The sequence below is a fragment of the Myotis nattereri genome (genome assembly GCF_964212035.1).
Source record: "Myotis nattereri genome assembly, chromosome: 2".
NCBI lineage: Eukaryota > Metazoa > Chordata > Mammalia > Chiroptera > Vespertilionidae > Myotis > Myotis nattereri.
Genome location: NC_138076.1, coordinates 181,421,104 through 181,435,036, shown reverse-complemented (window position 1 = coordinate 181,435,036; position 13,933 = coordinate 181,421,104). Strand labels below are relative to the sequence as shown.

Genomic DNA, 13,933 nt, shown 5'->3' with positions numbered 1-13,933 from the left:
ACTATTATGTGATATGCATTATATTTATTGGCATTTGTGTGATTAAAAGCACATTAATTATGTTTCATGGATCCATTTATAGAGAATTAAAATATAAAAATGAGAACCAGAATGACTTATTCCAATTTCACATCAGACTTCTTCCATACTTTCTATAGTTTAACATGTTTAAAAACACAAGTTTGCTTGATAAAGATTAGGCATACAATGTGTAGATGCTTCTTTAAAACTATCCTTACTGTTAAGTCACTAGGCTCCGCTATAATGTACTTGAGAGGCACACTTAAACACAAGGCAATGATGTCCAGGTAGATGAGTCACATGCAACTAAGATTCTTCCATGACTCAGCAAACTAACCTATTTTTTAGTGTAGGGGGAAAGGAGCAGGATTGAAGAACCTATGAGTAAAACTGATGGATTTTTGTTTTATTTCTGTTTTCATTGTCAGTTATTGAGAAGTGCTCTAATGATAGCAAATAGTTCAATGGTAGGCAAATTAAAAAGAGACTGGATAATTAACAGTTTAGGTAATTTTCCCTTGAAGGATCAGTTACATATTCTTTCAAAGAAATGAACTGATCATTTAAGGATTGCTATAATCCAGTGAATCATCAACTAATTATTCATAATATCTGCCTCTTAGGGCCACCTTTCATAGTTGAAATCAAAGAAAAGTTCTTACACTTCTGATGTATAGCTGTTCACATTGAAAATTTAATAAATAAAAAAGGAAAAAGGTATATAATGATGAACAGAGGCCCTGAAAGTAACAAAGCAACTATTATAGAATATACACATACAATGAAATGTCTTGTGTTGAATAGCAAAACTTATTGAACAATAAAGGTGAGTTGCCACCACTGTAGAAAGGTGAATCCAGAAAATTTAAATACAAAATAATATTGAATGTAAACTATAATTTAAAAAAAATAAAATTAGAAAAAGAAAATTTAAAGTCAAATTGATTTGGAAAACAAGTTGTCCAGAATGAGTAATAGAGTGAAGGCTATCATTAATTGGAGAAAAACATAAATTAATGTGCTTCTTCAGAAACTCAAATCTAAGTCATAGTGTACTGAAGAGATGCATGTGTGTATACGATAATATGTATTATTTGTGTACATAATATGTGTTTAAGACTTATTGTTGACAGAGTTCACATTTCAGACCCAAATCTCTTACTTTACAGATAAAGGGACTGAGGCACAAAGACATGGAATACTTAATTTTATGAAATGGGATAAAATTTACAAAATTTCCATCATTCCACTGCTGAAAGGTATTATTTTGGGGTGCTGTGTCCCAGTAAAATGTTAGCATTTGAACTGGTTCTTATACTGTTGTATACAGAATATTATGATCCCAGGGAGGTGCCTCAGGGATCAGAGGGAAAGAGGGAAGAAGGAGAAGGGTATAATGGGAATTGCTGCCTCCTCTTCCACTTGGGCAGGTCTGCTTTTATCCATTTCATACACTGGGACTCTGCCCAAGATTTCATTTCAAAAAGAACCCTCTGCTAACTAAAAGTTTGCAAATTATGATAACTCACCAAAGTAGGGCTACTGTATGAAACGGCCTTTCTCCACAGCTTCAGATCTGGCATTGTGTTCTTCTAATCAATCCTTCACTTGTGGGAGCTTCTGATGAACCCCCTGTGACTCTCTCTGCAGAAAACACGATGCAGGAACACATTTTTGCACCAAATTTAATAGATTCCTGGGATTCCTGAAATCCATTCACAGATTCTGGGTTAATAACACAAGCTTTTATTGAGAGAATTTAATAAAAGCTTTATTGAGAGAATTTAAGTAAGACACTTCAGTTTAAAAAAAGAATTTGGGATTAAATGAGAGTATGCTTGGAAAAGATGAATATTTTTTTTTAGCATAGCATCACTTGTAGGACCAGTTTATCCTGCCTAATAAAAAACAATATGTCCTTTTGACCAAACTTTAAGAACTACGTATTTTTGCTGGCCATGCTATTTTGCTGTTATTTAAACAATAAAGACACAGTGCTGGAGCAAATGTAAGTGAATGGTTTACAATATTTCCTTTAGGGGCCAACTGTGTTTGAGGATATGACTTATTTTTAATACTTAGTGTATTTTACAACTTAACCCCTTTTTACCAGCTCTACACACACACACACACACACACACACACACACACACACACACACACACCCCTCTTACTCTCGGCTGGAATAAGGATCCATTTGACTTACCAGGGCTGCATTAGGATTAGGCATGGCTGACTGAGGCCTGGGAAGACTATTTAAACGGCTTCCATCCATGCTGGCGTTGTGAGGTCCCATCAGAGGACAGTGGGGATGAGCAGGGTTATCGGGACTGTGGCACCAAGGGCTGCGATTCATGAAAAGAGTTGGTGGGATTTCTTTTTCTCTGTAAAAGGAAAATTAAACCCAAATTGAACTAAAAAGGCATTGTATGCAGTGACATTATTAGTAAAGAAAGCTCAACTAAAGACGGACATGTTTTAAGACAAGACAATATAGCTTTTCTAGACCTTGTGGGCAGCACTTTCATCACAACCTCAGAAGCATTTGCCCACAAGTGAGTAAAATCTGCACCTTCAGTCACAGCCAGCTCTTGACCCAAGATAAAGCTACCAGATGTGGCACTTCTCCCTTTGCCTCTGCACTGCTAAAGATGTGGTGATAACTTCATCTCTTCACCCCTTCACAGCTCTGCCTCTAACAGCAGTGCCATCGAGAAGTGAAATGGCCAGGGTGGTGGGGGCGGGGGGGGGGGGGGTCATAGGGGCGGGTCTTCATTGCCTATGGGAAATTGCCAGCTTTTATTGCACCATGAGTGTTTTGTTTGTTTTCTAAAACATATTTTTATTGATTTTAGAGAGGAAGGGAGAGGGAGAAAGAGATAGAAACATCAATGATGAGAGAGAATCATGGATCGGTTGCCTCCTGCACGTCCCCCCTGCAACCTGGACATGCACTCTTGACCAGAATTGAACCTGGGGCCCTTCAGTGCACAGGCCGATGCTCTATCCACTGAGCCAAACCAGCTAAGGCTGTACCATGAGTGTTTTTATGTTTTAAAACTATTATGGGTTTTATGGTCCTTTTCAATAATTTTTTGGACATTATTGATTTACCTATTCATCATATATTTACTTATGACCCAGTTATTCCTCCCTGCTCAGTTACCAATTGTGGGAAGGGCTCAATTAAACAAACAAACAAACAACACACACACACACACACACACACACACAAAAGAGCAACTTTTACCTCTTAAGAAAAACTGGAACTACTTCCATCTGGTAGTTTGAGATCTCAGTATCAGGTTGATTAAGTGTTTCTTTAGCTGTAGTTGTAGCTTTTGGCCAATGAAACATGTGCTTTTGAGGGGTTGCATTTACTACTGAGCTTCTCTGAAATTCAATGTCAGACTCTAATTTCTCCCATGCTTGCTTCCAGTGAATAGGAGTGCACCAGGCAATGGCCTAACAGAAATGATTCATTAATATCAAATACTATGGGAGTTAGATTTAAAAAAATATATTTTTTTATTGATTTCAGAGAGGAAGGAAGAGGGAGAAACATTAATGATGAGAGAGAATCATTGATGGGCTGCCTCCTGCTCGCCCCCCCACTGGAGATTGAGCCCAAAACTCAGGCATGTGCCCTGACCGGAATCCAGCCTCCTAGTTCATAAGTCGATGTTCAACCACTGAGCCATGCTGGTTGGACAGGAGTTAGAGTTTTTTAAAAATGACATGGGCTTATTGCAATAAAATTTCAAAGTCAAACCTATTGTCACTTACCTATTGTGCATGGACTAGTGAAACATCATAAGAATGTAGCAAGACATCCTGGCCTTAGTTTCCAATTCTGAAAATCACAAGTTGTATATCCTCAGGCCAGGTAGTTACTTGTTATGTACCTGAGTCCTCCGGCACAAAATAAGGAGACTAGTAGTAGGGAACTGCTATATGAGGATGTTCTGAGATTTAGTTAAGATACTAAGTAAAAAGTAGTTATCAATATATATAAAAGCCTAAGCGACCGTTACAACAGAACAACTGGTTGACGCGCACTGACCACCAGGGGGCAAACTCTCAATGAAGGGCTGCCCCCCTGGTGGTCAGTGTGCTCCAACTGCCATCCAACCTCCCAAGGTCCCTACCCCTGGCCGGCTGGTCCCGATAATCGGCCCCTATCAGGACTGGGTGAGATGGCCCCAATTGGCCCCAATCACCAGCCAGGCTAAGGAACCTCACCCATGCACGAATTTGTGCACTGGGTCTCTAGTAATATTGATAAGTCAAAATGCTAAATATTTAATACTATAATTTGAGATGGGAAAATGAGGAGTAGAACCAGAGCCAGAGACAAGAGAGGATACCACATTCTCCAGACTAGATACTAAGTGAGACTATTTAGGGGACCTATGACTACTAAAGCTGGAGTTTGTTTTGGTTTCTTGAATATGTGGTACCTATACAACATATATGTGCAAATATTTTCAGGAAAATCATATGTAGGGACTAATAATTATGTCTGTGTTCAACATGAGAAAATTAAATGCCGGGAGCCGGTGCATCCTTGCTGTTTCAAAGGACCTGGCATATATGGCATACTGTTCTTAAAATGTTTGCTCACCTTCTTGGCACTATGTGTTTTAACCAAGGTCTCCTCTCTGAGAAAGATTGTTTCCCCAGGTAGGGATTTTCCCCTGAAGTTAGGGAGGGAATAAAACCTCTTAACTAAGTGCCAGGCGGGTAATTAATCACTTTAACTATGAACAATCATGCTTAAGCTACATAATCCTTACTCCCTGGAATGGAGATAAGAAACGCCCTAACCTTTGTAATAGAGATTGATAGGATTGAATCAACTGGTATAAACACAGATGTAACAAGAGAGAGAGAGACAGAACCTAGGCACAGAACCTACACAGAACGTTCTCTAGGGACAGAAGAACTTCGCTGGTGAGAACATGGCAAAAGATCCTGGACTGAACCTGACCACAGAAATTGGCAAGAGAACCTGACTAGAACCTGGTGACTGAACCTGGCTGGAGAACCTGGACAGAACCTGGCTGAAGAACCTAGCAAGAGAACATGGACACAGAACCTCTCTGGAGATCCAAAGCAGAACCTCTCTGGAGATCCAGACCAGAACTTGGTTGGAGATCCTGGCTGGAGATCCTGGCTAGGCTGCTGATCAACTGAACACTGTCTCCGTGTCCTTCCTTCTTCGCCGACTCCGTCTACACCTTTGGGAACCCCTGGACCTGCTGGGGTTGGACCCCGGCATCTGGTGCCCGAACAGGGACCCCTAGGTAAGCGCCCCACAATCGGGACGGATCGGACTCCACCATAGGAAGAGGGTGGATAGTCTTCGCCGACTCCGTCCACACCTTTGGGAACTCCTGAAACAGGATTCCCCTAGGTAAACCCCCCTCCCCATTGAGAACCCCACACTCGGGACGGATAGGACTCCACCAGGGTACTGCAGACCCCCCTATAGAGGATAAGTAGGGTAAGAAGATGGATAGTACAGAACTTACATTGAGAAGATGTGCCATACTGAGTCCAAAGAAAGAAGACTCTGTATTGATTCTTAGATTAAGAAGATGTGCCATACTGAGTCTAAAGAAATAAGACTCTGTATTGATCTTTTAACACATATGCTTGCTAGCAGAGGAATTAAGGTTACTCCCAGTCAGACAGAATGTTTTATACAAGAAGTATGTCTATGCTTTTCTGAGGAAGGAAAGGTAAATGTAAAGGCATGGGAGGAGGTAGGCCCAAGGAGCCTTATCCTTAACCCCACTGCAGCCTTTCCACCCCGGGAAAGTGCAGGATTGGCAAGCTCTCCCTGGGGTGATAGATCAGGACTCAGGTAATAGCGGAAAGCGCCAATCCTACTCTTAAAATGGATACAAGAGAGCATTTGGGGTTTTTCATTTTAATGCCTGCTTTTAAAAAATAAAAAAGGGGGAATTTGCCGGGAGCCGGTGCATCCTTGCTGTTTCAAAGGACCTGGCATATATGGCATACTGTTCTTAAAATGTTTGCTCACCTTCTTGGCACTATGTGTTTTAACCAAGGTCTCCTCTCTGAGAAAGATTGTTTCCCCAGGTAGGGATTTTCCCCTGAAGTTAGGGAGGGAATAAAACCTCTTAACTAAGTGCCAGGCGGGTAATTAATCACTTTAACTATGAACAATCATGCTTAAGCTACATAATCCTTACTCCCTGGAATGGAGATAAGAAACGCCCTAACCTTTGTAATAGAGATTGATAGGATTGAATCAACTGGTATAAATACAGATGTAACAAGAGAGAGAGAGACAGAACCTAGGCACAGAACCTACACAGAACGTTCTCTAGAGACAGAAGAACTTCGCTGGTGAGAACATGGCAAAAGATCCTGGACTGAACCTGACCACAGAAATTGGCAAGAGAACCTGACTAGAACCTGATGACTGAACCTGGCTGGAGAACCTAGCAAGAGAACATGGACACAGAACCTGGCTGGAGATCCAGACCGAACTTGGCTGGAGATCCTGGCTAGAGATCCTGGCTAGGCTGCTGATCAACTGAACGCTGTCTCCGTGTCATTCCTTCTTCGCTGACTCCGTCCACACCTTTGGGAACCCCTGGACCCGCTGGGGCTGGACCCTGGCAATTAAATACTGAAGTGTGCCCTAATAGTCTACTTGTTCTTTTAATCTGTTTTTAGTTCATTAAATTAGAAGTTTTGGATTATGCTGTTACCATTGAAAAACTGATTGGATTGAGCAGATTTCACTGATTGGATTAGAAAATTAACTAGACATAAAGGCAATGTCAGGCAAATTCAGGTAGATTAGGCCAATGGCAGAGAAAGAAAAAGATAAAATCTTTTCTAAAAAGTTCAATTTCATGGATCACAACAGGAAAACCCCACTTTTGCTTCAGGTAATCAATTAGGGATTCTCCTCTTTTAGTAGCTCACAGACATTTTTGTTGAAAATACATTATGATTTTGTTTTAGTGCAATCTCCCTCAATTAGATTATAAGATTTTTTTTGACAAGAGTAATATTTTATTTCTCTCTATACCATAAGGACTTAAAAATATTTGATGACAATGATCCTATAAAATAAAGAGCTAATACTAATATGCTAATTAGATCGAACAGCAGAATGACTGTCCGGATAACTTTCTGGATGAAGCTTGGCCTGCAAGGGCTGAGGCAGCTGCAGCTCCAAGGGCTGGCTCCAAGGGCTCAAATTTTGTGCATCGGGCCTCTATTAATGTGATAAAATAAAATAATTACATCACTGGAATGTTGGCTATATGAACCCTGTAGGCTATTTTTAGTGCAATAGAAAAATTCTTGGAGTTGGACTATCTGGTTTTATTTTAGTTTTGCCATTTTACCAATCATGTGACCTTGAGCAAGCCATTTAATTTTCCAAGCCCTGCTGGAGGCTAAGACAAACAAGTAGTTAGCATATTAATGCAATATTCAGCAGGGCTGAAAATCAGCATAATATTGCCCTGCTGTTGGCAAAATAATTGAAGGCAATTCCCTAACCTGATAATCCTTTTACTATTTACCAAACTTCACCTTTGATATGCCTGTTTGCATTCCTAAAGGGCAAATGTGTATTCAAGTGAATAAAATCGAGAGGGACCGAGAAGTCAGAGAGCTTCCCTGCTAGAGGGAGGTTTCCAGCCTGCCCACCCTCCATGTCTTCTAAATTCATATTTCTTGTATAGTGTATTCGTTTATGCACGGCCCTTTTCTAGATCTTGAATCCTTGCTGCAAAAAAGTTGTGGCAAATGGTTAAATGACTCTTAATAAATTAGCAAGTCTATGTCATCAGGTATAATCTAGCAAGAAGAAACTCAGAAATAGGTTTTAATCAACATATTGTGTAGATTAGTAGTTGTATGACATAGTAAGTTAGACTGGGGCTAAGAAAAAAAGGCAGGTATTTTTTTAAAATCTAAAGAATCCTATATAATAAAAGCCTAATATGCTAAGTGTCCGCTCAACTGCTCCCTATGATGTGCACTGATCACCAGGGGGTAGATGCTCTGACCAGTAGGTTAGCTTGCTGCTGCAGTCCAGCTGATTGGGACTGAGCAAGATGGGCCAGACATGCGCTGGAGCCTTCCTGTGGTCCCTCCCCAGCTGGCCAACTTCCTGTGTTCCTCCAGGCACCAGTCGTGCACCGGTGGAGTCCCTCAACCTGGCCTGCACCCTCTCATAATCTGGGACCCCTCAGGGGATGTCAGAGAGCCAGTTTCAGTCCGATCCCGCAGGCCAGGCTGAGGGACCCCTCTGGTGCACGAATTCGTGCACCAGGCCTCTAGTAGTTTTATAAGAGAAGTAAGATTTTTTTTTTTTGTAAAAAAAGATACCTTACTTTACTGTTAGTCCTTGTGTATGTATTTATGCTAATAGTATACCAAGGAAAAAGATAGAGTGAAAATATAAAATTGTCAAATATTCAGAATTGGTTACTAACCTATTACTAATACACATAATTTTATAGTGAATATAGTATAGTTAGACAAATTAGATTGTAGTTTATTTCATTGGAATTCTAGTTCTTGAGAGCAGATACCCTGTGGTATTGCAACCCTTAGAGCAGAGAAAAATCTCAACAAACATTTGAAAAATACATACATGGATAGAAAGGGCCTGTACAGAGTTTCTTCCTTTCTTATCCTGCTCTTCATGCTAAATACCATAAATAAAATCTATCCTTAACTCTGAAATCTGAAGTAGCTTCAAATTTGGGATATCAAAATTCTTTTTGCCAAGTATAAGCAGCTCTTTGGCACATTAGCACTGGGAAGAGGGTGCTGTTGATTTGCTGATTTTTTATGACAGTCAGTGATAGTTCTATCCAAAATTTAAGGAAGGAAAAATAATTGAGCGAGCTAAGGAGAGGAGAACATAAGGAGGCTATCCATTTAAAAAGCATTGCTAATAACCAGATACCAACCTCACCATTAGGTTTGCACAGGACGGTTGTACAATTTGGGCTTGTTGTAAACTTGTCTTTTTCCTTCCAAAGAAAATCTGATGGTGGCTGATGCTTTCTGTCAGATGCTGCTGTCCAGACCTGTAAGAAAATAGTTTGTTAATTTAAAATGCCATTAGAGTTCAACAGTTTTGTAAATGTCAGAGGGTGATTGCAATGTTATCTTTCTCAACATATGAGATCTTCACATATAATGAGTATATAATATCTAATGCCACGCTGTGCAACACTGTATGTGGTTTCAAGGAAAGCACAAGAAAGAGGAAAAACCCTCCAGTATCAACTAGTTTTCTGTTCTCTAGGCAAACACTCTCTTAACTTTTCTTTTAAGGATTATGTTTGCTTAATTTTAGGAACTTCTGGATTTCATCTTAATAGTTAAGTCATAAAAGCACAAGGTATTCTACAACAAATTGAAGAAAGCTATGGAATTATTTTAACTATGGTATTAATTAACTTACACACAGAGATGAACAACGTGGCTCAATGGGCCACCACCAACAATACACCCCATTTTTCATAGAGAGCAAGTGATGAAGAAACCACAGGTGCTGAGCCGCAATCTGACCTGGGTAAGTGAGATTTTCCTGTACAATTTTAGTTCGTAGTATTGATATCTTATACTCACTGTTACTGTGGAATTGGCATGAATTGTGATATTGGGAGGGAAATGGTACAGAGAGTCTGGTTTTCCATTCATATTTTGCTGGAGAATGTGATTTCCAATCTCCAGTTCTTTGTTAAGGGAAGAGTTAATGAGCTTCACAAATAAATCATTCACTTCTGCTATTTTAATGTCTCCAAAAGCACTAGAAAAATATAAAGATTATAAGGTGCCTTCAGATGAGCGTGTCTTTAGTTCACTTGAAGAGCTGAGTAATAAATATGCTTTGGAAGTTATTCCTAAACTGTCTACACTATTGGACACATTCTGCCTTGATCTCTTAGTTCTGTTTGCTTATCTGTGCAATAAAATCATCTCTTTTCCATAAAATAAAGGAAACTTGAAAGGTGCTTTAGGTGTCGAGGTATAAGTGCCATAGGAAGGTGCAATTATCATTAGTTAAATCCTACTGTTCAAAAAACCACTGAGACACGAAACTGAAATACATCAAGAGGAAAGTTAAATATTTTAGTTTATTTCTGATAAAGTTATTATGAAGATGACTAGCAACTGTATTCTTAAAAGAATTCAGCAAACAAAATATTTTACAGAGATAAGATGGTATTTTTTCTTACTAATGTGTTAAGGGCTTACTATGTACCAGGGATCAGGCTGAACACTTATAAATTAGTGTTTCTTAGAGTGTGGGTCACAATCCCTTTGGTGGATTAGAGACATCATTTAAAAAATGAAATATACCCCTACCAATTATAATAACCAATACTTACTATGTGCCAGGCACTTTTTAAAGATTATATCTATGTCTACAATTTTTTTCAATTACAGTTGACATTCAATATTACATTGTATTATTTTCAGGTGCACAGCAGAGTGGTTAGACAATCATATACAACTACTAATCCACACAATATGTTGATTACAAAGTAGTTCCCCTGATATTTCTGGTACCCACCTGGCATCACCCATAGTTATTACAATATTATTGACTATATTCCCTATGCTGTGCTTTACATCCCCGCAACAATTTTGTTAACTACCAATTGGTACTTCCAAATCCTTTTTCAGCCAACCTCCCAACCCCTCTCCTTGGCAACCATCAATCTGATCTCTGTATCTATCAGTTAATGTTTCTACTTTGTTTTTGTTCTTTAAATTCCACATATGAGTGAATTAAATGGTTTTTGTCCATTGTATATATGTACCACAACTTTTTTATCTACGTGTCTATTGATGGGCACTTGGTTGCTTTCATATCTTGGCTATTGTAAATCATGCTGCAATGAACATTAGGGGTGCACATGTTCTTTCAAATTCGTGTTTTGTGTTTCCTTGACTATATACCCAGAAGTGAAATCACTAGGTCATGAGGCAGTTCCATTTTTAATTTTTTTGAGGTAACTTCATACTGTTTTCCACAGTGGCTGCACCAATATGCGTTCCCTCCAACAGTGCACAAGGGCTTACTTTTCTCCACATCCTCACAAACACTTGTTGCTTTACTGATGATAGCCATTCAGATAGTAAAAGTGATGTCTCATTGTGGTTTTAATTTGCATTTCTCTGATGATTAGTGACATTGAGCATCTTTTCATATGTCTATTGGCCATATATGTCCTCTTTGAAGAGGTGTCTGTTTAAATCCTTCGCCATTTCTTGATTGGATTGTTTGTTTTTTATTGCAAAATAAACCAACAAACAAAATAGAAACACACTCATAGATACAGAGAACAGACTGACAATTGTCAGAAAGGGGGTTGCGGGCTGGGTGAAAAAGGGGAAGAGATTAAGCAAAGAAAAATACCTCATAGACATAGACAACAATATGCTATATAATAAAAGGCTAATATGCAAATTGACTAACGGTGGAACAATCAGTCTCTATGACATGCACTGACCACCAGGGGGCAAATACTCAACGCAGCAGTTGCCCCCTGGTGGTCAGTGCGCTCCCACAGGGGGAGCACCACTCAGCCAGAAGCTGGGCTCATGGCTGGCAAGCACAGGGGCGGTGGTGGGAGCCTCTCTCACCTCTGAGGCAGCATTAAGGACCCCTTGGGGGATGTCTGCCTGCCAGCTTAGGCCCACTCCCTGCAGGGTCCCAGACTGCAAGAGGGCACAGGCTGGGCTGAGGGACCCCCCCACTCCCCCAGTGCACAAATGTTGTGCACCAGGCCTCTAGTGGTGATTATAAGAGGGGAAGGGGATGGGAGAGGTAAATAAACAGTGATGGAAGGAGACTTGACATTGGGTGGTGAACACAATACAATATGCAGATGTTGAATTATAGAACTATATACCTGAAACCTATATAATTATATTAACCAATGTCACCCCAATAAATTCAATATAAAAAGTCTACATTTCTCTTTCTGTATTGAACTCAAGAACCTAGTAGAAGAAAAAGAGATACCAAGTCCACCTGAATTGCTTGCCAATAATAAAGTCCTTGAATACAGTAATTGAGTTGACTTTATTTGTAGGGATTATGTATTGCTGTTTCCTCTAGCATCTTTGAAGAATTAGCATTCATTATTCAAGTTTCTTAGAAAGTTATATTGATTTCTTTTAATTGCTCATAACATGAAACAATTATATTTTATCTAATTTCTTAGATGAAATCATGGCACAGCACAACAGATTAAAACTTTGCTTCCTACTGACTTATTACTCCTATCCCAATAGAAAATATAAAATAATTAAAATAGAATATGTACCTGGATCTAGATGAGCCCACTTCTTCAAGAATCATAGAAAAGTGCCTCCAAATTTTCTTGATATTGAATGAGTGCGCAATAGGTTTCTTCGAATCACCAAACAAAGATAGGAAATAATCCTCCCCTTCCCCTATCATAGCTGGCTCCGAAGGAGGGATGAGCAGAGTCTTTTTCTTTGGAGCTATGAAGCTGCTGACTTTTTCTAAACCCATGAGGGAAGCAACAAAGAGAGAAGTAAATAACAGGATATTAAAAAGAACCCAAAGTCACTATCTTTATTCTTTGCTTCTACAAAACTATATTCTTTATACATTTTACTGTCACTGTCCATCTAAATGAAGATTAAAGATAATTACAAACTTTAAACCAAAGGCTACAAAATAACCAGGAAGAGATTGTTTTTAGTGATACTCAATTCCTAGAGATTGTTTTAAACTATCAATTACATCATCAACATAATGACTATTCAACAGATTAGTTACTTGATTAGCATCATACATTTTTGAGTAGGTAAGACATTTGAGTATCTCAAATTTGGATATGTCATATATAAGTACATCTTTATTCTTCCAAATCATACCCATAAATTAAATCTTCAAATGAGTCCTTTCCTACTAATGGTTAGTAATTTTGCCGGATAAAGATATGTGTCCTCTCATCAACTAAAATACTTGATTAGACAGATAAAGTAATGCTCACTCAGATTCTAGTGTCCTCTTGGAAATAAGCTCCTTTAAAATCCTCACGCTAAGATTCAAACACAAAATAGGCTTTGTAATTTTTCAGAGAGAACCATGCAGAGTACATCTAATAATGTAAGTTCCAAGGGAAAGTAACAGTACAGAGAGGCATGATGACAAAGTGGACAGAGGAATATGTCCTGGATTTAGAAAGACCTGCAATTGTATCCCCGATCTGTCACTTACTAAGCCAACTGAGTTAGACTTTCCAATTCTCAGTTTTCATGAACATAAAAATGAAAACTACTACTACCTTGTTAGGGTGATGTGAGAATTAAAGGTAATGTAGATAAGTGTCTAGCAATATCTGGTATTTAGCTGGTACTCAATAAACGATAGTTATTATTGTGACCCTGGGTCCAAAATTATCAACAAATTAACACAATCTAGAGTTCAATTTATATTTGTGTATCTTTAACAAAACCAGAGTGAGGTGAAAGCTGGAAAGGTTTAAACTCATAGTTTCTAAAGAGGAGTCCTCAAAGTATTTTGTTCAGAAGAAATGTTTGGAATTCAATTTGATTATTCTCAATCAAGTATTTACTTAATTTTTAAAAATTCCTTTGGGAATAGAGAATATATAGCAGCCCTTTGAATAGCTCATCCTGGGGTGGGGTGGGGGGGCTTTGTATTCTAAAAGGAAAGAAGATCAAGATCCATTAATTTTTAGTCCCAGTCATTATTTCAGCAGGAGAAACAGATGGAAATGAACCAAATGCAACAAGTCCCATCAAACTCAGGCTTCTACCAATAGCAGCAGAACCTACAGTAACTGAAGGAGAAGCCTACTTCCTAGCTCAACGCTCATCTCGCAAGGGG

General features: G+C 39.0%; 1 protein-coding gene across 1 annotated transcript; it reads right to left on the bottom strand.

Annotated features, from left to right (window-relative positions):
* Window positions 1-1,591: 1,591 nt before the first annotated feature.
* On the bottom strand, window positions 1,592-12,511 carry LMNTD1 (lamin tail domain containing 1; the record flags this gene model as incomplete). The annotated part of the gene is made up of 6 exons (XM_081084008.1): window positions 1,592-1,726; window positions 2,228-2,405; window positions 3,272-3,486; window positions 8,997-9,116; window positions 9,664-9,844; window positions 12,375-12,511. The coding sequence occupies 6 exons, from the start codon at window positions 12,509-12,511 to the stop codon at window positions 1,592-1,594; spliced, it is 966 nt and encodes a 321-aa protein (XP_080940134.1).
* Between the last annotated feature and the right edge of the window lie 1,422 nt (window positions 12,512-13,933).